This window comes from Amblyomma maculatum, chromosome 5, assembly GCF_055883805.1.
Source record: "Amblyomma maculatum isolate TAMU_Amacu chromosome 5, ASM5588380v1, whole genome shotgun sequence".
Taxonomy (NCBI): Eukaryota; Metazoa; Arthropoda; class Arachnida; order Ixodida; family Ixodidae; genus Amblyomma; species Amblyomma maculatum.
In genome coordinates this window covers 11,566,604-11,591,395 of record NC_139348.1, presented here as the reverse complement: position 1 = coordinate 11,591,395, position 24,792 = coordinate 11,566,604, and the positions used below count along the sequence as shown (strand labels likewise).

General features: G+C 43.4%; 1 protein-coding gene and 1 long non-coding RNA gene across 2 annotated transcripts; both read left to right on the top strand.

Moving 5' to 3' along the window:
• The first annotated feature begins 1,893 nt into the window (after positions 1-1,893).
• Positions 1,894-24,631, top strand: LOC146187756 (uncharacterized). Its single transcript, XR_014707432.1, has 4 exons — positions 1,894-2,131; positions 2,840-2,895; positions 6,753-6,844; positions 24,242-24,631. It is a non-coding gene; the product is annotated as an uncharacterized LOC146187756 (long non-coding RNA).
• On the top strand, positions 8,905-10,060 carry LOC146187757 (uncharacterized). The gene is made up of 5 exons (XM_084603395.1): positions 8,905-8,970; positions 9,047-9,139; positions 9,258-9,356; positions 9,466-9,558; positions 10,049-10,060. Exons 1-5 carry the CDS (start codon positions 8,905-8,907, stop codon positions 10,058-10,060), a joined length of 363 nt encoding a protein of 120 aa, XP_084459521.1.
• Positions 24,632-24,792: the final 161 nt, after the last annotated feature.

The following is a 24,792-nucleotide window of genomic DNA, read 5'->3' as shown; positions in this document are numbered from 1 at the left end:
GGCCGATAGGACTTTGTTATCTCTGCTTCCCTTGCCTTTGTATATTAGTCTCATCCTGCTTAATTTCCAATCTTTTGGTACTTGACCGCCCTTTATTGTTTGTTCAATCAACTGTCGCAATTTTACTTTGCTTTTTTGTCTTAATCTGGTAATCAATCCCATGGGTATGCTATCTGGTCCTGTCGCTGTTCCCAAGGGGACCTTCCGTTCTATTTTTGCCCATTGTCTTGCTGTCATCTCCTTGTATTCTTGCTCCTCGTCCCTGTGGTCCTCATTATTCTCCATTTCTTCTGCGGTATTCACTTCCAGACTGGCAAAGGCTGTTTCTATTGTGCGCCTAACATATTCCTGTGCTTCCTCTCCCTCCACTCTTTTTCCTTCCTCTGTGGTCAGTGAGTGTTGGACCCCTTCCGTCTTTTTTGCTTGTAGCCTTATGTGGTTCCAAAACCTCTTTGCAGCATTTTTATCTTTTTTACTTATGTCCATCATCCACTGGACCCCAGCTTTTCCTATTTTGATTTGGATTAAGGTTGACGCCTCCCTTTTTCTCTCAAGGTACTCCTCCCATTTGGATTCTACTTCCCTTGGTGTGGCTCCCCTCTTCTTTGCTAATCTGTGCTCTCTGGATGCCTCTTGACGCCTCGTTATGGCTGCTTTAACTTCAGCATCCCACCAGCTTTTTGGTTTATATTTTCTCTTTCCTCTTCTAATCTTGCCCTTTTTTAGCTCTCTTTTAAATACTTCTACGAGGTCATCGTATGTCCATTCTCTATTTGGTTGTTGGTTTACTATGTCTTCAATGCGCTTTGACCCTTTTTCCAACTGCATATCATTGAGTTTCTGGTTGCTTTCACATACCTGCATTTTTGTTGCGGCCGCTGTCCCGCCAAATTGGAGTTTAATTCTTTTGTGATCGCTTCCTAAGCTCTTCGCCCCTTCTTCATCAATTTCCATGCCTACTAACCTGTCATACAGCTTGTGGGACATCAGACAATAGTCGATTGTGGAATGAGAGTTATTTCTTTCCCATGTTATTTTTCCCTCACACTTTATTTCTGAATTAACTATTGTGAGATCCTGGGCTTCACAAAATGTTCCTAACATTTTGCCTGTCGTATCGGTAGCTCCATCAAAAAATTCCATGTGGGCATTCATATCCCCTAAGATTATCACTTCCTTATTCTGGCCAAATTCCTCTGTCTTTAGCTAAACATCTGAAATGTTCTGAATTTTCCTCATTTGAGTCATTTCCTGTTTTTAGGTAAACAAACCCTAGTATTGTATCTAGTTTTCCCACTCTACCCTGGAGCCATATATGTTCTCTGCAGCTTTCTGTTATCCTTTTCCAATCTTGGCCTTTGATTAGCGCCCCCAGGCCACCTCCTTTTCGGTCCTTCCCTTTTCTATTGCACCCCAGCCATGAGTATCCTTCAATGTGTGGAGGTTCTTCACTGTCTCTAAGGTGGGTTTCTGCTACACCATATACTACAAAATTTCCAGTTTGCAGCTGCTCCTGAATTTCATCCCATTAATGTTTTTGGGTTAGAACCGGAAAGTACATTGCCTGCTTGTGCCGTCTGATTTTTGTTTTTTTTTAACGATATTTACTGCCTAAGGGCATCACTAGGGTATGAGATGAAGAATGAAGAAATGATTAATGGAAAAAGGTTGGGTGATTTTATGAAGTCAAGGAGTCCCTGCGTCCAGGTGATATACGTGGCAGGATTGTTTGCTGGTAGGCTAGCTTTCGCCAAGTGCCGGGATTCGTGTCAATTTCAGTGCTGGGCAGTCCCACAGCAAGCCGGCTTCAACATTTTTGTTCTTGCATATCGGACACCGTGGGTGGGGATATAAGTGTCCCCGCCCAGTGTGTTCGATATGTAAAAACAAAAATGAACAGTCATTGCTTTTTCAGAGCAAGAGCTCAATTTTGAACTGTGGCATTTGTATGTTAAGGCAAGTGATGTCATTCACAAGCCATAATATAGAGTGAAGCAAAGACTGGTATGAGAGTGTCTACTAATAGGTTTTCTTCTTCCTAGCTGTGCGCAGCAATCTGGAAAAATTACTGAATGCAATGCTAGAGGAAGAGGAGGGATAGGGTGATGCCCATCAACTGAAGACCAGCAAGGTTTCTGTCTTCTGTACCTTCCATTCGTGTGTTATAGGCCATAATGAGAAAATGTTTTGTATTGCTTTTTAGATTTCTGTAAAAATGTATTGTTTTCCTTTTTTGACAACAGCATAAAATGCTTACGTTTGCAATCTAATCCCTGAGACAGAGTCGGAAATTAAATAGATCTGCAGGCCATTAACATATGTTTTAAGATCATCATGTAGTAACTTCCTTATTCGAGTTAGCAGTGTGCAGCAGAAGCCTGTTTGAGCCAGAAATCCTGCACAGGGTGGTCGTGAACCCCATGTGTATCTGCCAGCTCCACAGCATCTTGGAGCTGGTAGATTGTCAAATTATTTAGCAGAAAGCTTTTTATGTTATTCAGTAAGTCTGGCACACCAATTTCAGCGAGTTTAATATGCAGTACATCGGCAAAAGAAATTATTTTTGTGAGCTTTAATGGGCAGCTTGGTGGCATCACCTGTTGCCTTAGTGTTGATGCTAAGCTTTCACTATTCTCTTAAGGACCACAGCTTGCTATTGAAAATAATGTTCAAATTGCATTATTCATTATACCATTAGTCTCTTACATTCCTCCAGGCCTCTTATTGATGAATGACTGCTGCTTGTTAAAAGCTAGGAATCAGTTCTAAATTGTTTGTGTTTAAGCAGTTAAACCTCATTTTTGAAAAAAAATTCTGGTGTTTCTTTTTTGTATAATAGAAGCCAGGAAAACAAAAATGGGGAGACAGCATCTTAGGCTGGAATTAGATCAAAAGGTAAGCAACTACATGTTTTTGGCTATGTTGAAGTAGTTAGGTTGGTTGGTTTGTGGGGTTTAACGTCCCAAAGCAACTCAGGCTATGAGAGACGCCGCAGTGGAGGACTTCGGAAATTTCGACCACCTGGGGTTCTTTAACGTGCACTGATAGTTAGTAGGCTTATCTATGCATAACTCATATTGAATAAAAAATTGTCATTGGCAATTTAAATACACTTTTGCGATATTCTGATCCTCCACATAAATAAGAGTTAAAATCAGTCAAAAATTTTTCATATTGTGTCTACTGGAGAAAGGAATGGCTTGTTTGCAATTTTAATGGCCTGGGAATGCAGATATTATGCATGTAGTGATCACACAGCCTCAGCTCTCTGTGTTAATTTCTACAGTTCATGTTACAGCTAGTGATCACTTTTGTAAATAGGAAAGAATTTTCACTGTACAATTGAGTGTCACAATTAAAGGCCTGTGATTAATCATTACATGGCACTCTCTGGCACGTTAAATGATTGGCATGGTGCATGTGCAGAATAGACATATGATGAGGAATGTTTTTCAATGCCTGTCCCAGTCTCATCTGCCATCACTGCAAATTTGTGACTGCCTGCAATTCAGTATTGATTTCAAAGCTCTGGCTTGACTTAGAAAGGGGTCCATTCACAGCTGGTTCATTTATTGCTGTCTTGAAGCCGGTTAACCATTGGAGGGCCTGTCTAAGAGTGCACTGTCTTAACTCAGCGAAACTGACAATGAACACGCAGCGCAGTGCTAATACAGTGGAACCCCACTATAGTAAACTCGGATATAGTAAAATGAAACTGAAGTCCCAGTTCCTCTTCCATAAGCGACATCTTTTGCCTAAATGGTAAAAACATTTTTGGTAACAATCAGTTGTCGTAAAGTGCACCTGGCCACGGGGATGTACTTCCCTTGAAATTACATCACTGCACACGCACTACTTAGAATCGAAGGGCAGATATAAAAAAAACAAACAAACAAAAACGCAAAATTGCTTTTTTTTAATGGCTTTACCATCAGGCTCACCAACACTAAGGAGCCAACTTTACATAAGCCTTAGAAGGAAAGAATACAGTGCATAGGATAAAAAAGTAAAGTTGGCTATGAATATGGAAAGAAGGTGGTGCAGTTCACTCAGAAGTAAAAGAGGGGAAAAGCGTAGCAAGAAGTAGGGAAAGAAATAAATTTCCGAGCTGCAAGGCGAAACACAAGGTAGTGATGGCAAGAAATGTAGGCGCGGGCATGTTCAGTTTTGCTGTGCTTGACTGTCGCATACATTTCTCATCTATTGCCTTTTAAATGCCCTAAACAGTGGAACGCAATGCCGTGTACATTCAAGGCTTTGGTTTTCACATGAAATCACTCAGTTGAACAATAATAGAGTAGAACGTTGAGCTAGTTGGTGTAACATCTTGGAAGAAGGCAGCGGAGCAGGGGAACAAAACCGAAGAAGCGCACACAGACACAAGGACAACGCTGCACTGACAACTATATTGATCTGAACCCACGCATCTTTTCTCCCTTCACTTTACCTCTGCAGCTAACTTCTTCCTTATCTTTAACATCCTGCCAACAAGCGTAATCTAATTCCTTTTTCAACAGTACCATTGAAGGCGTGGTAACACATTGGTCTTCCGAGTTCCTGATTGCATGTGCTTTGAAAATTTCCCTTGTTAACCTGTCTTTATTCCTTCTCAAAACCTTCCCATTGTGAAGGTCAGCTGGTCATTTTTGGTCTTTGCAAATACAAATAAAGCAGCCTTTGCAGTGCACTGGGAGGTTGATGTCTGACTTCTCCGATATTGCTGCAGTGTGCTTTCTAATTTTGTTATTAATGAATCTTCCTGTTTGTCCAATGTATTCCATGATGTAGGTTTTTTTTTTTTTTTTAGCGCAAACAAAGACAGACAAGAAAGGCGAGACGTTTGCGCTAAAAAAAAAAAAAAAAAAAACCTACATCAAGATGAACTACCAACTCGCCCAGCAGGAAGTTTTAATCAATGTATTGCTTCCCACAATGTAAGGGAATCTGGTAAACAATCCCCTGGATACAATCGGAGTACCTTGTCCGGTGCGCAGTTTGGCATCTAGTCTTAAACTCCTGGTTATTCACTCGACCAAACATGCCTTTGGCTCTGTTTTATGTCGCAGGGAACAATCCGGATGCCATGTCTGTGTCCAATCTTCATCAAATTATGGGTCAATCCATGGTACCACTGACCACTTATTTCTTTGTTTAAAGAAATAATGTAAAGGGCATCCTCGGAAAAAGGAGCCGTCCAAGCTTACTTTGCGTGCGCCTTTACTGCTGATTCTGATCACATGTCGGTGGCAGCACTTTGCAAAGTGTGGAGGCCACGTGCTCCTGTGTCCTTATATTGCTTCTAGCTGTGCTATGTCGCCGCATACTTACATGCCAAAGTTATTGGCACGAGCACAAGACTGCCTGTCTTATTTGCGTGATAGAAAAAGTTATGCGTTCACATAACCTTTACTGTGTCTCATCATCATTTTCTATCCCTTAAAGGCCCCAAGTGGGGTATTACATTGGGGGGGGGGGGGGAATCGATAACATATGTATCAACGGTCAGTAAATGAAAAACGAGAACAGGCACTACAATGCAGTAATACAACAGCAATTCAAGAATACCATAAATTGTACCTGAGCGCAATTCAAAAACTCCTAAAACAGACTATGGGCAGTATAAGAGCAAAAACAAATGCAACATAACTAACTCGAAAGAATAAAAACTGCACAGAAAGGAAACCATTGTAGTTGTTCATTTAGATGGGCAGCAAGTATAGTCGTAAATTTAAATGTCATGCTTGGAGGCTATTGATTCGGGTAATTTATTCTATGCTGCAATTGGTCTAGGAAAAAAGGACCTGTTGAAAGCATCAGTGTGACCATGAAGATGCTGAACGCTCATTGAATTATAATGGCAACGAGAAGTGCGTAGTGGCGACTCTAAGAGCAAGTTTGGTCAATGAGGACAAAGTTGTGCAATTTTCTGTCGGAATTTCCAGTGGGTGAAGGTTAAGGGAGGCTTTGATACCAGTTATGTAATCCAAATAATGTGCGCTAAAATGTTGTTATCTGAGCACTGTTGCGATACAGTGCTTGTCGTTCAGACTTGGCACTGTATGCGACTACTTTTTTAGAGTACAAACATTTTCGTTGAATTGGGAACCAGAAATCTTGCATCTAGAAAGAAAAGTGCAAATTTTCTTGGGCTCACTCATTCAGAATGCACCTTGAATATTTTAATCTGAGTGCTCGCTTTGTCTGTTTCATCTGAGGCAGTTGAGACCATTGCGCATTATTTTGAGCAAGTGAGTCCATTTAACCGAGCAGCTGGTGGGTGTGTACGTAGGCACACCTTCTTCCTGTAGGTATTGCTTTATGTACACTGGAATATGGACACTGCCTCCTTGCATTCCAATCTTATAGTTGGTGCTGTGCAGTGGTAGCTCATATGTCTGTTGGTTGTACAATACATAGCTGCCTTTTGTGGTGCCACCTCAAGAACGATTTCTAAACTCTGCAAGTGATACCTTTTTAATTATGTCTGCAGACCTTGTGCAGGAGCAAACGAAAAAATAAATAAATAAAAGGTTATTTTCTAAGGCCCAGACAAAGGCAAATAAGTTTTACTCAGTAGCATTGTTGGTTGCTGCACGACATAGTGCAGATGATTTCTAGCTGAGTAGCATCTTTGTGTTGCTCTGTGCTGTCGGTAGCTAAATAAGTTTGGGAAATTTAAACTTCACCCATCTGAAGCTCTGATGCGCAGTGTTGCTCATGTTTTCTTTCTGTAATGTTCTGTTGTTTTATAGAGTTGCCAGAACTTGTTGACGTCTTCAATACTTCTGGGATGGCTGGTGCAGCAGCAGGAAATACTGGAGGTGCTGAGTGTTTTGGCCGTCCTGTAAGTGTTGATCAACTGTTGCAATGAAAATTAAGTTAACCTGTAGCTCTTTATAAGAGGCACCTATTCTGCATTATTTTTTATACCTGTTGCTAAGCATGATTCTCTCTGAAAGTACTGTGTGTCAAGTTGGGCAGTGTAAATGCCTCATTGGGGCACTGAAAGTTGACCTGTCAGAGCTGCACAGTCTAAGCAGTTAGAAATCTAATTGTCCCAGATACACCTTGAGTTTTACTATGAACAGAGGAATTTAACATCAAGTCTAAACAAAGTTTGTTGCGCTGTTGGGACCATGAAGGTGGCACATCTATTAGATCAAAGTAGGGAATTCGCTTGTAGGATGAAAGAGCACTGGACAAGTGTAGAGGGGGAGCCTCAGTTAGCAAGCCGAGCCAACATTTCGACAAGGGGACTTGTCTTCGTCTGGGCAGCACAATTACTGGTGGAGGTTTTAAATACGCTTTTGCTTCCGAAGAAGAAAAGCCAGGGGGGGGGGGGGGGGGGGGGGAGAAGCAGGGCGAGAAGTGAAAGAATGTTTCCTTGGGTATGAATTTCTATGAGCATGGAACCAGTGCCTCCATCACATGAAAAAAAAAAAAAAAGAAAAGCAGCAGCAGCAAGAAAATCTAATATGCGAAGTAGACGATTGTCAGCACCGAAAGCAGGTTCGATGCTGACACGTGTTTCTTGAAAGGGGACAGGTAGAAGATGGTTTACCCGTTATGAAGGAGCACTGAACAAGTGTAAAAGGGGTACGCCTCAGTTCACAGGTCGAGCCAACGTTTCGACAAGTGGACTTGTTTTCGTCTGGGCAAAGTGATTATCACTGGCAGGGGTTTAAATACGCTTTTGCTTCCGAAGAAGAAAAGTTTAGGAGGGAAAAGTGGGTGAGAAGAAAGTAGGTGAAGGAGTGTGGAGGGGAGGATGGGTGAGAAGGAAGTAGGTCATGCAGTGAAAAAATAAATAAATCTTCAGTACCATATTTACTCGAATCTAACGCGCACCTTTTTTCCGATATATCGTGTCCAAAAATTGGGTGCGCGCTAGAATCGAGTACGACCCTAAATCTCCGATATCATATCGCCATCGGCATTTCAAAATGGCCGCCTGGTATGCACTTCGAGCATGGAGGAAGGAAAGAACTTAGGAGAGGCCCTGACGTCATTTTTTTGAAGCCGGCGCGGCCGCGCCGCGACCGGAAGCTGCAACGTCTCTCCTCCTCTTTTTCCCTCCGCATTTTCTCTCCCCGCGACGCTCTTGTACCCTCCACGCCACGCTCGCGATCAGCCGGCTCAATTTACGCGCCGTCGGGTAAAGGCGAAACAAGCGAAACTTCTCGCGATAGCATCGCGAACGTAGGGTCTTTGTTCGCCCGTCGAAGGCTGCTGCTAGCTTTTTAGGGCTGGGCATCATGCCGAGCTGCTGCGTCCCAGGCTGCAAGTCGCGTACGCGACTCAAGGAATCGGGCATCACTTTCCACGAGTGAGTATTTCGTCTGCTTTCAATTTGAAGCAAAATTAAGTAGCGCTCTTTCTCTTTTAAAGGTTTCCCAAAACAGAATGTCGTCGGAAGGAGTGGATTGATGTCGTAAAGTGTAATCGGATGAACTGGGTACCTCCAAAGCGAGCGTGCGTGTGCTCAAAGCATTTTCTGCCGGAGCACTTCAGTCGCACATCGCCGCGTCTCGTTCGGCTAACAGTTGATGCTGTTCCTACGCTTTTGGTGAAAAACGAGGTGAGATAGAATTTGCGTTGACGTGCATGCATGAATATGCATGCGGCTAGGTCTGACGTTATGAGCACAATTGCAAGGTTCTAGCTTGCTTTAGCATGCAGAAGGAGATCGAAGTCGAGTATTTCGAGAGCTTTCGATTCCTTGCATGGTGTGAACATATATATGTATATATCGCTAACGAATGCCGCATAGAATATGAGACAAGCGAGGAAAAGCATTGAACCTATTCAGTTACCATATATAAATGATCCAATTAATTTATATATTTTCTGCAACAATTTCCCGGTACTATGACCATTTGATGTGTACCACTTTAGGTCCCCGAAATGTCACAGAAGTCAACTGAGGCTAGTGGCTGCACAAGGAACGTGGACATGAGCTGCGATACAGAGGTGAGCTCTGGCACTGATTTGATTTCTAAATGTTGAAATTCCATTGCTTTTTCTTTTATTTTCATGCCGTTTTTAGGAACCTCTTCATACGGAGGAATACGTTCCACAGGAGGCAGCCTACTTGGTTCCTCCTGAATTGACAGTTTCTCAAGATCCTGAGCTTGCACAGGTACCTATTTGCTTACAGCTCGTGTGTAGCCTGTGGTAGATATTCAACAGTTGCTGTCTTTATAAGGAAAAAAGAAAAAAAGCCAATTAAGTTTTAAGCAGATCCATCACTTCTTTAGGAGTCTATGGTTCTTGGGGACGAGTCTGACCTAGGGATCATCTCAGCACAACATGCCATGTGCAGCGTGAATTATCCAAGGAGCTCTACACCCACTCAGGTAGCTGGATTCTCATCAGCAGCCTTTCAGTGTGATGTTTGCTTAAAACAGTTGTCTTCATGAATGAAGCTATTAATTTGCTAATTATACAAGAATCTTGTTTTAACAGGCAGTCAGCCATCGAGATGACACCAGCCCGGAGGCCTTGCCATCGACGTCTGGACTTTTTCGTAGTGCTTCTGGTCCTTCAGCACTTGCAGAGGTAACTGGCTATACAAGCAGAAACTCTTTAGTGGAATACATTTTTCTCTTGGGTGTTATTTGATAAATCTGTTCAAAGTATCTGACATTACTCTGCATTGAAAGTTTTTCTCACAATTTATTGACTTTTTTTTTCTCTAAAATCATGCCCAGTTGTCGCCTTCATGCCTCGTTTGGAGAGTGCTAACTTCCATGTAGAATTCTACGAAGACGTAGAACTGGTAATGGGGAAAGTAAAGATGCAGTATACTATAATAATGGGTGACTTTACTACCAAGGTAGGAAAAAAGCAGGCTGGAGACCAGGCAGTGGGTGAATATAGTATTAGTTCTAGAAATAGCAGGGGGAGTTACTAGTCGTGTTTGCAGAGCGCAATAACTTAAGAATCATGAATACCTTCTTCAGTAAACAGAAGAACCGGAAGTGGATATGGAAATGTCCTAACGGGGAGACTAAGAATGAATTGATTTCATACTGTGTTCGAACCCTAGCATCATGGATGATGTAAAGGCAGTCAGAAAGGTGCGATGCGGTGGCCACAGGATTAAGGTCTCGAATTAGTCTAGATCTGAAGAGAGAGCGAAACAGATTAGTAAGAAAAAAGCCCGTCAACGGATCAGCGGGGAGGGGGAAGGCATAAGAATTCAGGATCTCGCTACAGAATAGATATTCAGCGTTAACTGAGGATGACGACCTTAACCTAGAAGCAATGAACAATAATTTCAGAGATGTCATTACTGAGTGCGCGGTAGAAGTAGGCAGGAGGATAGTTGGGGAGGATACTGGTAAACTATCGTAAGGAGACGAAAGATTTGATTAAGAAACGTCAAATTAAGAAAGATTCCAACCCAACAGACACGGTAGAGCTGGCAGAGATACCAAAGCTAATCAGTAGGCGAAAAGTGGCCGACATAGGGAAGTATAACATGGGGAATGTGAGCATGCTCTAAAGAATAGGGGGCAGCTTTAAAGCGGCAAAGTGAAAGCTGGACATTGGCAAAAATCGATATATGCGCTAAGGGACAAGGCAGGCAATGTCATCACAAATGTGGACAAGATATAGTCAAAGTAGCCGAGGAGTTCTATACTGATCTGTACAGTAATCAAAGTATTCAGGACAATAATGAGATTAGCAGTAAGGAAAATCAGTCGGATGTTCCACCAGTGATGAAGAATGAGGTTAAGAAAGCTTTAGAAAGTATGAAAAGAAGGAAAGCAGCTGGGGAGGATCAGGTAACTACAGATTTGTTGAAGGATGGGGAATATATCGTGCTAGGAAAGCTGAAACTTCCAATCTTCAAATCGTATGCAAGCTCAGTACATAGTATGAATTGCAAATTCATCGCCTGCCGAGTATGGTTTACATGCAGTGACAATATCTGTTTTCTAGGTCAGCTTTAGCGTCTCATCTTCGGAGGAAAGTGAGTTCCCAGATAATGGATGTCATGTGAGTAAAATACCATGCTGATGAGGCTGTCATTGCAAATTTCATTTATTTAAGCATTATTCTCCTCACAATATCGTAAAATATTCTGCAAACAACAATTTGTGCAGGTAAAGGTGCCTCCACAACTCTTTCGAACCCCAAGCTCTGTTACGACACCAAGAAAGAGAAAGCTAGTAGCGGTAAGTTAGCCAGACAGAAAACACTTAGAAAGAGAGAGTTACCTAAGAAGAAAAAGTTAATCTAGAAACACTATTCAACAGCAAAGACTGCATGTGTGTGTGTGTGTGTGTGTGTGTGTGAATGGTCTATTTCTGGCATGCGCTTATTACTTATAATCCAATGACACTGCGTAATAAGGGATTGTGAGTGACTGTTTCTAGCTTGATTTTGCACCCATGATTCTGGCTAACACATCTAACATATATGTATGCTGCTTTTTGATCAATAAATCAATGAATTTTTGAGTTTGTGAGTGTCCTCCACATCAAGCTGAGGTAGCTGCTGTAAGATCTCCTGGTTTGGAACTATGGTGCAAGAAACAGAAGAGCCGGTGAGTCCAGAAAATTTTGATTTTACGTAAACCACAGTCCAAATTTGCATATCGTTACTGATGAAAGTACATGTGGCTGCACTCTAGCAGCCTGCAGTTGTCAAAGGAGGCTAAATTTCAGTTCCACTTTATAGGCTGACACTCCAGAAAAAGCCTTCTTGAGAGCACGCGCCAAGAAGTTTGCTGAAGACCATGCAAGGACTCAAAAAAAAATCAAGAGGCTGCAGCAGTGCAGAAGAAGACTGCAGAAGCAGAATGCCGAGCTGAAGGCAGTTCTGCAAACACTAATGCGGCAGAACATCCTACTAAAGGAGCAAGTGGCCATGCTCGACACTCTTGGTGCTGCCAATCAGCATCTCCTTAAAAGGCAGTTATCAAAGCGATCTGGAAAAGACGTACCTAGGCAGTTCTCACCTGAGCTCAGGGCATTTGCCCTTACTCTAAATTTCTATTCGCCACGAGCATATAATTATGTACGTCAAGTCTTCGACACCTGCTTGCCTCACCCTAGAACACTAAGGAAGTGGTATCAAACAGTAGACGGTAATGCTGGGTTTTCCACCGAGGCATTTAAAGCGCTAAAAATGAAATGCGATGACATGAAGAGCCAAGGCCACCAAACTGTGTGCAGTTTGATGGTCGATGAGATGGCAATCAGGCAGCAGGTCCAGTGGAATAGGGGTCATTTTGAAGGGTTTGCTGACATCGGCACAGGAGTAGATAGTGATTGCCTGCCTCAGGCAAAATCAGCTTTTGTTCTCATGGCAGTGGCCATCAATGGACGATGGAAGCTGCCCTTAGGATACTTTTTTGTCGATGGTCTCGTTGGAGAACAGCGCGCAAATTTAGTCACACAAAGCCTGTTGCTTGCTCATGATGCCGGGGCAATGATTGTATCACTTACATGTGATGGTGCTCCAGCTAATTTGGCCATGCTGCAAGAGCTTGGGTGCAGCTTCAGGAATGTGGATTACTTAAGAACAACATTCCCTCATCCTGCCACCCAGGAACCTGTGGCTGCATTCCTCGATCCTTGCCACATGCTAAAACTTGTGCGCAATGCTTTAGCACATAAAAAAACTTTCATTGATAATAATGGGAGAACAGTAGCATGGCAGCATGTTGAACGGTTGCACAATTTGCAGCAAAAAGAAGGGATTCACTTGGCAAACAAATTGTGCAGAGCCCATATTGAATGGCACAGACAGCCAATGAAAGTTAGACTGGCAGCACAAGTAATGAGCATTTCTGTTGCAACAGCACTGGCTGAATGCCGAGAGCTTAAACTAGAAGGGTTTGCCAACTCTGAACCTACCGGGAAATTTTTAATGTGTATAAACAACACATTTGACGCACTAAATTCAAGGAGCATGCACCAAAAGGGGTTCAAAAAACCATTAAATGAGAGAAATCTGAACAGCATTGAGGCCATGTTTAAAACTTCAACCATGTACCTTTCATCTCTGAAAGAATCCATAAATGGTCGAAGACTGGTAGAGACAGCTCGGAAAACAGGATTTATTGGTTTCATTACGTGCATGAAAAGCCTAACTGCTGTTTACAATTTCACTGTTGGGGAAAAGAAAGTTTTGAAATACCTTCCAGCCCACAAAATTTGTCAAGACCATCTGGAACTTTTTTTTGGCCTCATTAGGTCACATGGGGGTCACAACGACAACCCAACTACACAGCAGTTTCGCGCCGCATTCAAAAGAGTAATTATTCAAAATGAATTGGGTGATGCTGCCACTGGGAACTGTTTACCGCTGGAGGCAGTCGCAATCTTATCGTGCAGCAGTGTGCCCAGTGCTTCAGCAAGTGAAAGGTTGAATGCATCGACAGAAAGAAGACTGATTTTGGACAATGACACAGCTGCGCAACACCAACAAGTAGCCAGTGACCACGACTACATCTCTCATCCAGGACACATCACTGAATGGGGAACAAGAGTAGTTACCTACATGGCTGGCTATGTTGCGCACAAGTTAAATGCAAAGCTGCTGTGTGAACGTTGCACGGCAGCACTTTTCACAACTCAGCCTGATGCACATAGCTACTCATTCATCCGGAGGAAAAGCAGGGGAGGACTACGCTACCCATCGCAAAGCGTAATTGAAATTTGCAAAAAAAGTGAGTCACTTGTGCGGTGGGCACTACATACTAAGTGCATAACATCGAAAAACTTGCTGAGGGATCTTGTGCATGAGGTTTTAGACTCCTTTCAGCAAAGAGAGCTTTTTCCAGAGCTTCATGAGCACATGTTTGACACTGCTCCACTTGAAAATCACTACATTTTACTTGTACAAAGCATCACAGAGTGCTTCTTGAATATGAGGCTCTTTCATGCAGGCAAAATGGTCACAGAAGGCTTCCAGGATACTCATGTGCGACAAGTGTACAGGAAGCTTACTCAGTTTAAGGGACAGTAGTATGTAAATAGGCACTGTTTGTTTTCTGAAATCCATAAACAGATTTAGATGAAGCTCGCTTAGTTTGATGCTCAGTGACACTTGCATTTTTCTTTTCTGAATCCTTAGTAAGTTGCAGCCCTAGAAGTTCATTATTTTCCCTTTCTGGAACTTGTGCTATGTATTGTGTACAGTAATCATAGCTTGTGCTGGCCACAAGATCATTTTTCGAGTTTTAAGAAAAGAGGTACCTTGATTTCAGAAACCTATGACGTGATATGATGTGACATGTCTGTGATGTGACTGCACTAACTTCACCCATCCCTCTCTCACAACTTTTATATCCACTCACCCCTTTCCCCCAGTGCAGGGTAGCAAACCGGTTTATTTTACGGGTTAACCTCCCTGCCTTTCCTCCTCATCTTCCTCCTCCTCCTGGTGTCATGACAGCAGTCTGAACTTGTACTATTACAAATCTCCAAGGTAACACTAACCACAAATAGGTTCTCTGTTAGAAGAGCAGAAAATTGTATTAAAAGTTGTTTAAACACTACCCTTTTTTTCAGTTAGTGGGGTGCAATTAGTATTACGTGACATAAAAATGAAAGGAAATATGTAGCTACAAGCAACACATAAGTAAACTTATGCCAGTGTGAAGTTTACTACCCTTAAACTACACTGCAGCTCTACGAGAAGCCAGAATGTAAGGCTTCCACATATATTTCATCCATGGTGATGGATTTTAAATTTTTTGTAGCTTTGAAAAACCACTACAATTCTTAAAAGGTCCCGATTCCAGGTGCTTTCACTTCCATCCCCTATTGCCTCACATCGATGTAGAGAAGAGCGCGCGAGTGGATATATTCTAACAAATGGCCAAATTCAGTTTGTACTGACTGGCTGTGTATGGAAAAGAGTCCGCCAAAGACAACTGCAACATGATTATCATGAAATAGAGCAGGCACATGAAGAATCTCCCATCTCCCGGTTTGAGAACGTCCTGATCTATGTTTTTAACGTGCACTGGCATCATACGACACATTGTTGTTTTTGCATTTTATAGCAACAGAATTGCTCTCAGTGTAATGGAGGACATGCACAGCATAGCCTCTGTGCTATATTTAGCCAGTGAATGAGCATCAAGCTCCAGTGCATGAACGTCAAGCTTTATTCAACCTGTCCTCGAGGTACCAGATGACTATGCAAAGCCTCTGGAAAGTGGTTCAGAGAACATCAACCTTCAAAAGTCTTTTGCGAGCATTGAAATTGTGAACTGCTTTACAGTTCAATGCAACTAAAACGTTGTTACAGTGCCTGCAAGCTACCCTGCAACCACAGACTGTGCATATGTAAACAGTTTTGTGGAGACTATGAATATGTTCATTATAACAGAACACACGTATGTCATTGTTTCAACAGCATGTCTTGCACATTTGCATATTTTGTAACAGTGCTCATCTGTGAACTAGCTATGCCATATGCTTAACAATGGTTTTCATGTTACAGCAAACTAGTCGGACGTACATTAATTCTAGACGTTATAAAGCTTTTCTGTGTATACATAAATTATGCAGACCTACTTATACTCTTTTTCATTACAGTTGTCTAAATGTCCTCTGTAAATATGCCATGTAAGTATTTGCTACTGTATAAAAAATACTAATGAATACTGTGTTCTGTACTATATGTCATTCAACACATGCAGCAATTGTTTAAGTGTGCATAATACTCCATATGTCTGTTCACTCGTTGAATGCAGTGGTCGAGCGACCCCGAATAAATGTTTTGGTTATGAAGCATGGTATTCCACTGTAATTTTCATTGTTATAGTGTCCCTATAACAGGGCAAAATTTATACAAGGCTTCTCTATAGAGAATGCAAAACCAGGTCATACACATAATTTTGTTTATGAAGACCTTTCTGCCCTTTAGGAGAAAATATATGTTTGCATAAGGAGATAAAAGGTAGGTCACCTTGCATGTATGACTGGTGCAAGAGCCACTTAACTGCAGTATATAAAACAATATTACAAACACTATGTATAGCATGGCTGAGAAAAGTAAAGCATACTGCTAAAAGTGCATGTGCACAGAATTGGTTTCATGTTGGCCCCAAACAATAGACTCATAGGCAATGAGCCCAAGTTTAAATTACCGAGTGAAACTATTCTCAAACTTTGCTCTAAAAAAAAACTCTTATGGATGAAAACTTTTACCTCTATAGCAGCTTAGTGAGCAAATTCTAATTTGCATAGGCGCACATTATTCTTTTCATTGGTTTCTCGGGCAGGCAGTTTTAACCTTTACGTGCATGCATTGGTAGTGTTTGTCTATGAAACCAAAACAATAAACCTACTAGTTTTCTTGTTTTTTCGTTACAAATTCTCTTTCACCAGTATAATGCGTGTGCACACTAGCGCTATAGCTGGAATATGTTCCCTTGTGGTTGACCGCTCACTTGAATATGCTGTTCGCTTAGTGTTGATAATCTGTATATGTAAACATGCATGCAGTACACTCGGAGCATAAACAATTCGGGTCTTCGGGTACAAATCGGAATTCATATAGCGGCGAGCCACCAGCGGCCACAGTTCTGCGGGCGCTAATCATTGAATCTTCCGAGAAAGTGAGCAACATAGCTTTAAAGCTTGCTGTTCAGTGGCGACCATTCCCCATGAATAGAAATATGGTATGCATCGGCGCCTAGAAATACGATATCGCACGCGCGCACGCGCCATCGGTGTACGATGCTCTACGGTCATACTTTCGACACGAAGCGGCGGCGATGCTGAAAACCGCTTCCTGTCCGTGTTTTTTTGCACAGACCTGGGTAGCTGCAGTAAGGAACTGATCGAAGCAAGACTCGGTGAAGCACGCCGACGTGCAAGCGATTGACACTAGCCATCGCGGCGCGCCATAAAATTTTCTTTGACGAGAAAAAACTGCGACTCGGCGATGAAATGAAATGTATTACATAACAAATGAGTGCGTAATATCATGAGACGTGTACGGCTTCCACACACGAAGCCAAAACCCACCATTTCAGATTCAGTCGCGGCCACCGCTACCGACTGAGAAGCAGCCGATGCCGCCCTTCGCTCGGGCCCTTAGCAACGCTGTTGCTAGTGGCCCGAGTTTTCATAGCAACGCGTCGCCGTTGCTAATGGCCCGACTTGGCTAACCCTAAATTTTGACGTCACTTCCGCCACACTTTCTCCAATGCATTGGGAATAGCAAGGGCCTCTCCTATGTTCTTCCTTCCTCCATGACTTCGAGCCTACTAGCTGGTCTAGCTGTCTATGCCTAGCTGCAGTAGCGTCCTTCGTGTGCTCTGGTACATGTGCTTTGGTTAGCCTACCCGTTTTCTGCGATTGACCGACCAGTATGGACGTGCCGAAGATTCGTCGAGTTCATCATGATGCCGCATTTAAACGGAAAGTCATCGTGTGTGCAGAGACGGACGGAAATCGGGCCGCATCACGCGCATTCGGAGTTCCGGAAACATGCGTGCGGGACTGGCGCAAGCAGAAGGAAAAGATTTTCGGCAGCAAGGCTACACGAAAAGGTTTCAGTGGACCGAAGCAGGGCCGGTTCACCGAAATAGAAGAGCGGCTCGCAGAATATGTTCTAGAGCAGCGAGCGGCGCAGCGGCCAGTGACGACGGACCTGCTCAAAGTCCGGGCCATGCAGCTAGCCCTACAAACAGGGCTAACGCGGAGCGACTTTAAAGCGAGCAGGTGCTGGCTGTCTAATTTTATGAAGAGAAAAGGCTTTTCTCTTCGAAGGCGGACAGGGATATGCCAGAAGTTGCCTGAAGAGTACGAAGAAAAGCTGCACAGTTTTCAGCGGTTCGTTCTGAGTTTGCGCCGCAAGTACGGCTACCACCTCGGCCAGATTGGAAATGCCGATCAGACACCGCTGTACTTTGACATGCCTGCCACCACAACCGTTGAAAAGAAGGGGGCGAAGCAAGTGCGCGTGTTGTCTTCCGGCCACGAAAAAACACGCGTCACCGCAATGCTTTGTTGCACCGCGGATGGACACAAGCTGCCCCCGTATCATATTCAGGCGCAAGACGCTCCCGAAAGGAATCGTGTTTCCGAGTGGCGTGATTGTGCGCGCCAATGAAAAAAGTTGGATGACAACGGACTTGGTCGCCGACTGGATCGATAACGTCTGGCGCAAGAGACCCGGCGGCAGTTTGGGCCTGCGTGCGATGCTTGTGCTCGACGCTTTCAAGTGCCATCTCGACCAACGCATCAAGGACAAGCTCGCTGCGTGCAACACCGACCTTGTCGTGATACCAGGTGGCATGACATCGCAGCTCCAGCCGCTCGATGTTTGCTTGAACAAGCCAGTGAAAGATAGGATTCGGGCGCTGTACACCGAATGGCTTGTGAGTGGCTGCCATGAATTCACTCCCAGCAACAGAATGAAGCGTGCCTCGCTGCAAGAGTTCACTGGATGGGCGAAAGATGCGTGGTGCACGATACCGTCTGCCATGGTCATCAAGGCCTTTAAAAAATGTGGCATATCGAATGTCATGGACGGCACCGAGGATGAGATGCTTTGATCCGTCAGCAGTGACAAGGAGTTGTCTGACAGCGACGACGAGTGAACCTTGTGCCGGCATAGTGACAATCTTGGCAAGATAAGCCGTTTCCTTTTGTGTGTGTGTTTTTTAGTGCACCGAGATTAAATCTTTGCTTTTCCAAACGAGACAAAGTTGTATTGCTGTATGAAAGCGTTAGGTGCGCGGTACTCTTTTTCGCGGAGAACGGGTGCGCGTTACAATCGGAGCTTTTTTTTTTTTCGGGGGTGGGGGTCACGAAAAACGGGTGCGCGTTACAATCGAGGGCGCGTTAGATTCGAGTAAATACGTATGTATTTCTCAGCTTGGAACCAGGGATCTTGTGGCCTGCAAAAGAAGTAAAAGCAGCATACCAGGAAAAACTACAATACCGGGAAGATGATTTGTCACCACTTAAGAGGGTTTGGTGCAGATACACCTTACAAAGAGACAGGCTTTGCAAAGGGCCCTGATAAGGAATATATCTAAGGGGGCCAATTCTTAAAACTCTGCAAAGCTGGTGGTGGTGGTGGCGGGGGGGGGGGGGGGGGGGGGAGGTGTGTACAAAGTCACAGGATAATAACCACACAGTGAACCACAAATGAATGCAAAAAAAAAAAAAAAAAAGGTTTGAGGACAAACTCAAGCAACAAGTGATAAGGGGGAAATGTGTTTGGAGAAACATGTACAGCTTATGCTATTGCAGAAGGGAATAGAGTGTACATGCATTGAGAATAAACTGTACAATTAACGCTATGTGGGATTGTTTCCCCGAATAGTTATGTTGCATAGGGAATATACTTAAGGGATTTTCTTAAGTGGTGACTAATCATCTACCCGGTATTGTAGTTTTTCCTGGTATGCTGCTTTTACTTCTTTTACTGGCCACAGGATCCCTGGTTCCAGGCTGAGAAATACATACTGAAGATGTTTTTTTTTTCTTCACTCCATGACCTACTTTCTTCTCATCTTCTCACCCATCCTCCCCTCCCCACTCCTTCACCTGCTTTATTCCCACCCATTTTCACCTCCACAGCTTTTCTTCTTTGGAAGCAAAAGCGTATTTAAACCCCTGCCACTGATGATCGCTTTGCCCAGACGAAGACAAGTCCACTTGTCGAAACGTTGGCTCGACCTGCAAACTGAGATGTACCCCTTTTACATTTTAGGAAATGTAGCGCAAAGAAGACAAGGACAACTGCAAACTCACCAACTCACCCAATTCAGCATTCTTGTACCCCTTTTACCCTTGTTCAGTGCTCCTTCATACATTGAAAGGAACAAGCATTCCAAAGGGACCTGATGAGCAATGCAGCTGCATAGGAACAGCTATCAAGAGGTTTTGGAAAGGGGAGAGAATGACAAAAAGAAATCAAAATAACAACAAATCAGAGTATACTATACCTGCCAAGCATGGCATTATCTGAAACAATTCAAGGGGGAACCAAAGTAAGAAGTAGTGAGAAACAAACATGTTTGAAAAAACAATTGGAGCTTATGCTTTTACAGGAGGGGGGGCGGGGATCCAGAGTATGCACATGTGCTATGAATAAACTGTACTATTTACACTTTATGGGATTGTTTTCATGACTAGTTGTGGCAGAGAGGAAATATATTTAAGGAATACTAATGCTTCTTTCAAGATATTGTTGCAAGATAACGACAACGAAGTGTTTCCTTCACTTGCCTCGTGGAAGGGACAAGGAGATAACAAAGTGGGCCTGGTTCCATGTTGCTGCTCGCGGCTCTGCTAGTTGAGGCTGTTGTAAATATACTGTAAATACATAGTTTTCACGTAACAATATTTGCTCCTGTTGGTTCCAATGTTCTAAATTTATGGATTAGATATGCCACCCTATATTTTGTGTCCCTTGAAGATTTAAAGCCCAACATGGAGAATAAATAAATAAATTTCAACAACCTTACGGCCCATCTGATTGAAATGCTGGGAAACTGCCTTTGGGAGGGCTTTGCCTGTGTCTGCCCGATGTTCATTTACCCTTCTGTTCATTGATTGCCCTGTCTCTTTCGGACAAGTTCGGAGCCATAATTGAAACCCTGCTTGAAAAGCCATGCCCTTTGCTGACTGCAAATATCGCTCTGTAGGATGAGCAAATGAATGCGCTTCCTCGACTGCCATGGGCAAGGCACTGAAGTGTGGGGTGCAGCACAGATGTCCGCACAGCTTCTCCGCACCTCCAGTTCCCCCAATTTACTGCATGTAACACACTGCTCCCCTGGAAGTTCACCGTCGTCTGGGGAAGCCATCGCGCAGGGCGAGCCACGAAACTTTCGCTTACCAGTGACGACTTGAAATGTGCCCATGCCACAAAAGTGTAATGCGATGATCAATTACAGTACTGGTACCGGCAGCTGATCAGAGTTATCAAAGCTTATGCTACGCCGCACGTTCAGACTATAAGGATGGTCGACTCTGGCAAAAAACAAAACAGATCTGCCGCTCCAAACGGCCTGGAGTAGAAGTTGCAGTGAAGGCATGTTCGCGAATGTGGCAGTTAGTCTTACCGTCATATTCACGACTGCGCCTTCACTCGAACTTCTACTCCAAGCAGCCCCTGAGGCCCGTTTTTCTTTTCAGAAAACAACCTCCACTCGAATAACGCCCACAGTGCCAGAGAGAACTCGAGTTTTCTCAAGAATCTCTAGTTCGCAATGCCGCTGCCTTGGCGCCGCTCCTCGACCACTCCACTTGTAAACACTGAGGACATCACATCGTTTGCTCGCTGTGTGGACTTTGTTCTACCGGTATACCAAACTTCACGAAAGTGGATATGACGAGGATGCACCAAACCTTTCTCTAAAGCATTGGCTGAAAGTGACAGCGACCCAGGACATCTGGCACGTTATCGTTTTACAGGTGTGGCCGTGGCCTCTTGCTGCCCGTGCCGAGCTTTTATAACTGTGATCAGCCGCCGGTACCAGTACTGTAATTGATTATCGCATTATGCTCCTGTGGTGTGGGTACATTTGAAGTCGTTGCCGATGAAGTGAACGACTTTTCGGAGCCTACTGAGTGCAGAGTTGAGGCGCGCATTTCACGGTTAATGGTGAGCTTGAAGGTGGACTCGAGCTGTGGGGGAGGCGCACTCCTTCCATAGCTCGCCCTTTCTGATGAACGGCGGCAAACTTGTTGTGGGGGAACAGCATGTCGCAAGCAGTAAGCTGGGGTGCACCGAAGGCGCGGTGGGGCTGTGCGGACATCTGTGCTGCACCCCACGCATCAATGGCTTGCCTGTCACCTGAGGGTACGTAGTGCGTCTTCGGACGCGTGGCACTGTCGAGGGAGTGCATTGGTGTGCTTGTCCTACGGATGGATATTCGCTGCCAGCGAAGGCATTCTCTTCAAGCACATTTTCAGTTAGGGCTCCGAATTCAGGTGTATGCGCTGAAACGCACTGTGAAGCAGCATGCAGGTTTTCACCGTTTGCCCCCGAGCCCTCTGAAGGCCAAAGCCATGTTCATAGAAAGTGCCGGCTTTTACTTTTTTTTTTCCAATGTATTTTGATGTCTGTCAAAGCATGGCAATAAAAAAAAAAGGCAGAGCGGCAAAGGGCGAGAACATCTCACACCAACCGAAGTATTCACACCATTTCTCAAAGCCTATGTCATGTACTGCGTAAACTCTACGTCACCAGCAGCGACTGTTGCCAGGCGCAAAAGCATTTTTGGTCGTTTTTCACAGCCACCCTTTTCATCTAGCCCGCAAAGCAAGTTCCACTATGCTCTTAACATCCAACTTGCTTGCGAAGGTTGTTTAGAAGACTCAACATGAAAAACTAAGCGTGCTACTTTAGCACACAGTTTTCGGGCCAAAAGTACGCCTTAATTTCATCCCCATACGCCATTTGCGCTGCTTCGAGTGGAGAGAGAACTTGTCAGAGGAAATGCCGAGTTGGATTCATGAATCCAAATTGGCCCTGAAGTGGAGGAGTGGCTGTTTTCTCCACTCCAAGCACTGGTGGTAGAGCATCGAGTCGAGGCACGTTTACAATATGGGCGCTAGTTGGCATTCATGTGAGAAAACCATTGAGAACTTACAGTACAAGAATCAAACTGAACTTGGTGGTCTATACTGCTGAGACTTTGTTTGCACATCCCATTCCTATTATACCTGCAATGCAGTTGCAGGCTTTCAGGCACCGTTACAACATTCACAGCGCCACTTGGTTTCGCATTCTGTGGAAGTACCCATTTCATAGCAGTTGTATCAACACATGAAGCTCATGATAATTTTTGATGGCAATGTTTGTACCTCCAGCCGTCAGTCAGGATTTTAATTGAGATGTCCCAAGTTTGGTCAAAAGGTTTTCTGTGGGTAAAATTAATGATAGAGCACCTGTTGGGAGCAGCTTGGCTCCACAGAAAATTTCAACTGTACTGATGTTTTGAGGTATGCAATTGTATGTTACCAAAGCTTTACTTGTTTCGTTTGCTGTTTCTTCCAAATTCGCTTGTATTATAGTCACAAATGCATGCATTCAAGATTAAGCGGAAAGGGAAGGGTTCGAGAACTTGGGTTTTGTATTTTCTACACCGCTAAAAGATAAACTGTTCATGCAGTGAAGTTCGTAATATAACAGTGTTTTTTTTTTATATAAATGCTGCTGTGTAAAAACAAAATTTCGTTGTAAATTAGGATGGATTAGGGCGGACTTTAAGAAGCGGCAGATGTTTTTTTTTTTTTCTTTCTTGTTTTTTTGCCAGAGTCGACCGTCCTTGTCGTCTGAACGTGCAAAGTAGCATAAGCTATGGTGGATGCGAATGTTAAGAAGCGGCACATTTATCTTTTTTTTTTTTTTGCGAGAGTTGTCCATTTTTGCATTTATAAATCATCGAAAGCATGCGGTCAGCTGTGATCATGACACCGGCTTTTAGAAGGGCAGTACTGGTATATCTAACCTGACCAGATTTGGGCTGCATTTGAGAATTTTATTCACTTATTTTGCATTAACAGGGGCTGCCATATTTGTTACAGCTTACAGTATTTATTATTTTGTTACAGTATTTGATTGTTTTAAATGTTAAAAAGAGGGCTTTAATTTGTGTCTTGTTTCCTTCCTCTTCAGTTCATGCGATGTCAAAATTTCCCCACCTACCTTACTCTATGGTCCAGAGTTTCTTGCGTCACAAATTCAACAATGCAGCGAGTGCATTGAAGAAAGCAAGCAAAGAATCAAACAGGAAGGGTCAGGGTTCGGGCTAGTGGGTAATCTACATGAGGTTCCATAGCGCACATTAAAGAAGGGACAGAACACAAGCGCTCATGTTCGGTCCTTTTCTTGATGCGCGCTATTGAACCTCATGCATAAACAGGAAGTATGTTTCACTTCTCATCCTCTGATAAAAAAAAAAAAAAAATGCTTCCAAGATTCTAACCCGCACTCCTTTACTCTGAAAAATGGAACTATTATATTCATGTCAGGATCAGATAAAAAAACAGAATGCCCCGTTGTGGTTTCCATTACAGGTTGGTGGCTTTGCCATAATCTACATTTCAAATACGGCGTTTCAGACATTGCGGTTTCCAACTCCAGCTCAGCTTTTTTTACTTTTGTTTTGTCATCATTCATAACCATGTTAAGAAGGAACAAACCATCTGGTTTCTAAAGCTAGTTCTTGTAGCAGTATATGATTGAATGTTAAAAAGCCTACCTTAATTCTTGTTTTCCTTGTTTTCTTCCTTTTCAGTACACGTTGCGTCCAAAGTTTGGAACCTATCCAGATCTGCGGTCCGGACTTTCTACTTGCTTTCGTTTAGCACGAGATCGGTGTTTTGTTACTCTATATATTGGTGTATTGTAGCACTGTTTCTTGAAAATTAAACTCTGTAAATAGATATTGAGTGGCATAGGCGTATTTCCTTTCCATGGACTGTATTGTGATTTAATGATGCGTGATATGGTATGGCAGAAATTGTTTGCTGCGAGTACTATGAAAGACCCCATAGTGGAGGGCTTTGGAAATTTCGACCACCTGGGGTTCTTTAATGTGCACTGACATTGCACAGCACTCAGGCGCCTTGCTTTCCACCTCCATCATAAAGTTGCTGCTGCGGCCGGGATTCGATCCCACATCCTTGGGCACAGAAGTCTTGGATGGATGGAAGGATAGAATATAGGAGCATCCCCTTTGAAACGGGGTGGTAGCAGTAGCTATCATGCTCATTTTTCTCCATATATCTTAAATATTGATTTAGAATAGTTAACTAAACCATCATTCTATTTATTAAATTTTCCTCC

Bases quoted from the DNA above. Each gene is read 5' to 3' on its own strand.
- LOC146187757 (XM_084603395.1), top strand. From the start codon at position 8,905: ATGTCACAGAAGTCAACTGAGGCTAGTGGCTGCACAAGGAACGTGGAC. The intron at 9,140-9,257 runs GTACCTATTTGC...TCACTTCTTTAG, and splicing joins AAGATCCTGAGCTTGCACAG to GAGTCTATGGTTCTTGGGGA. The intron at 9,357-9,465 runs GTAGCTGGATTC...TTGTTTTAACAG, and splicing joins GGAGCTCTACACCCACTCAG to GCAGTCAGCCATCGAGATGA.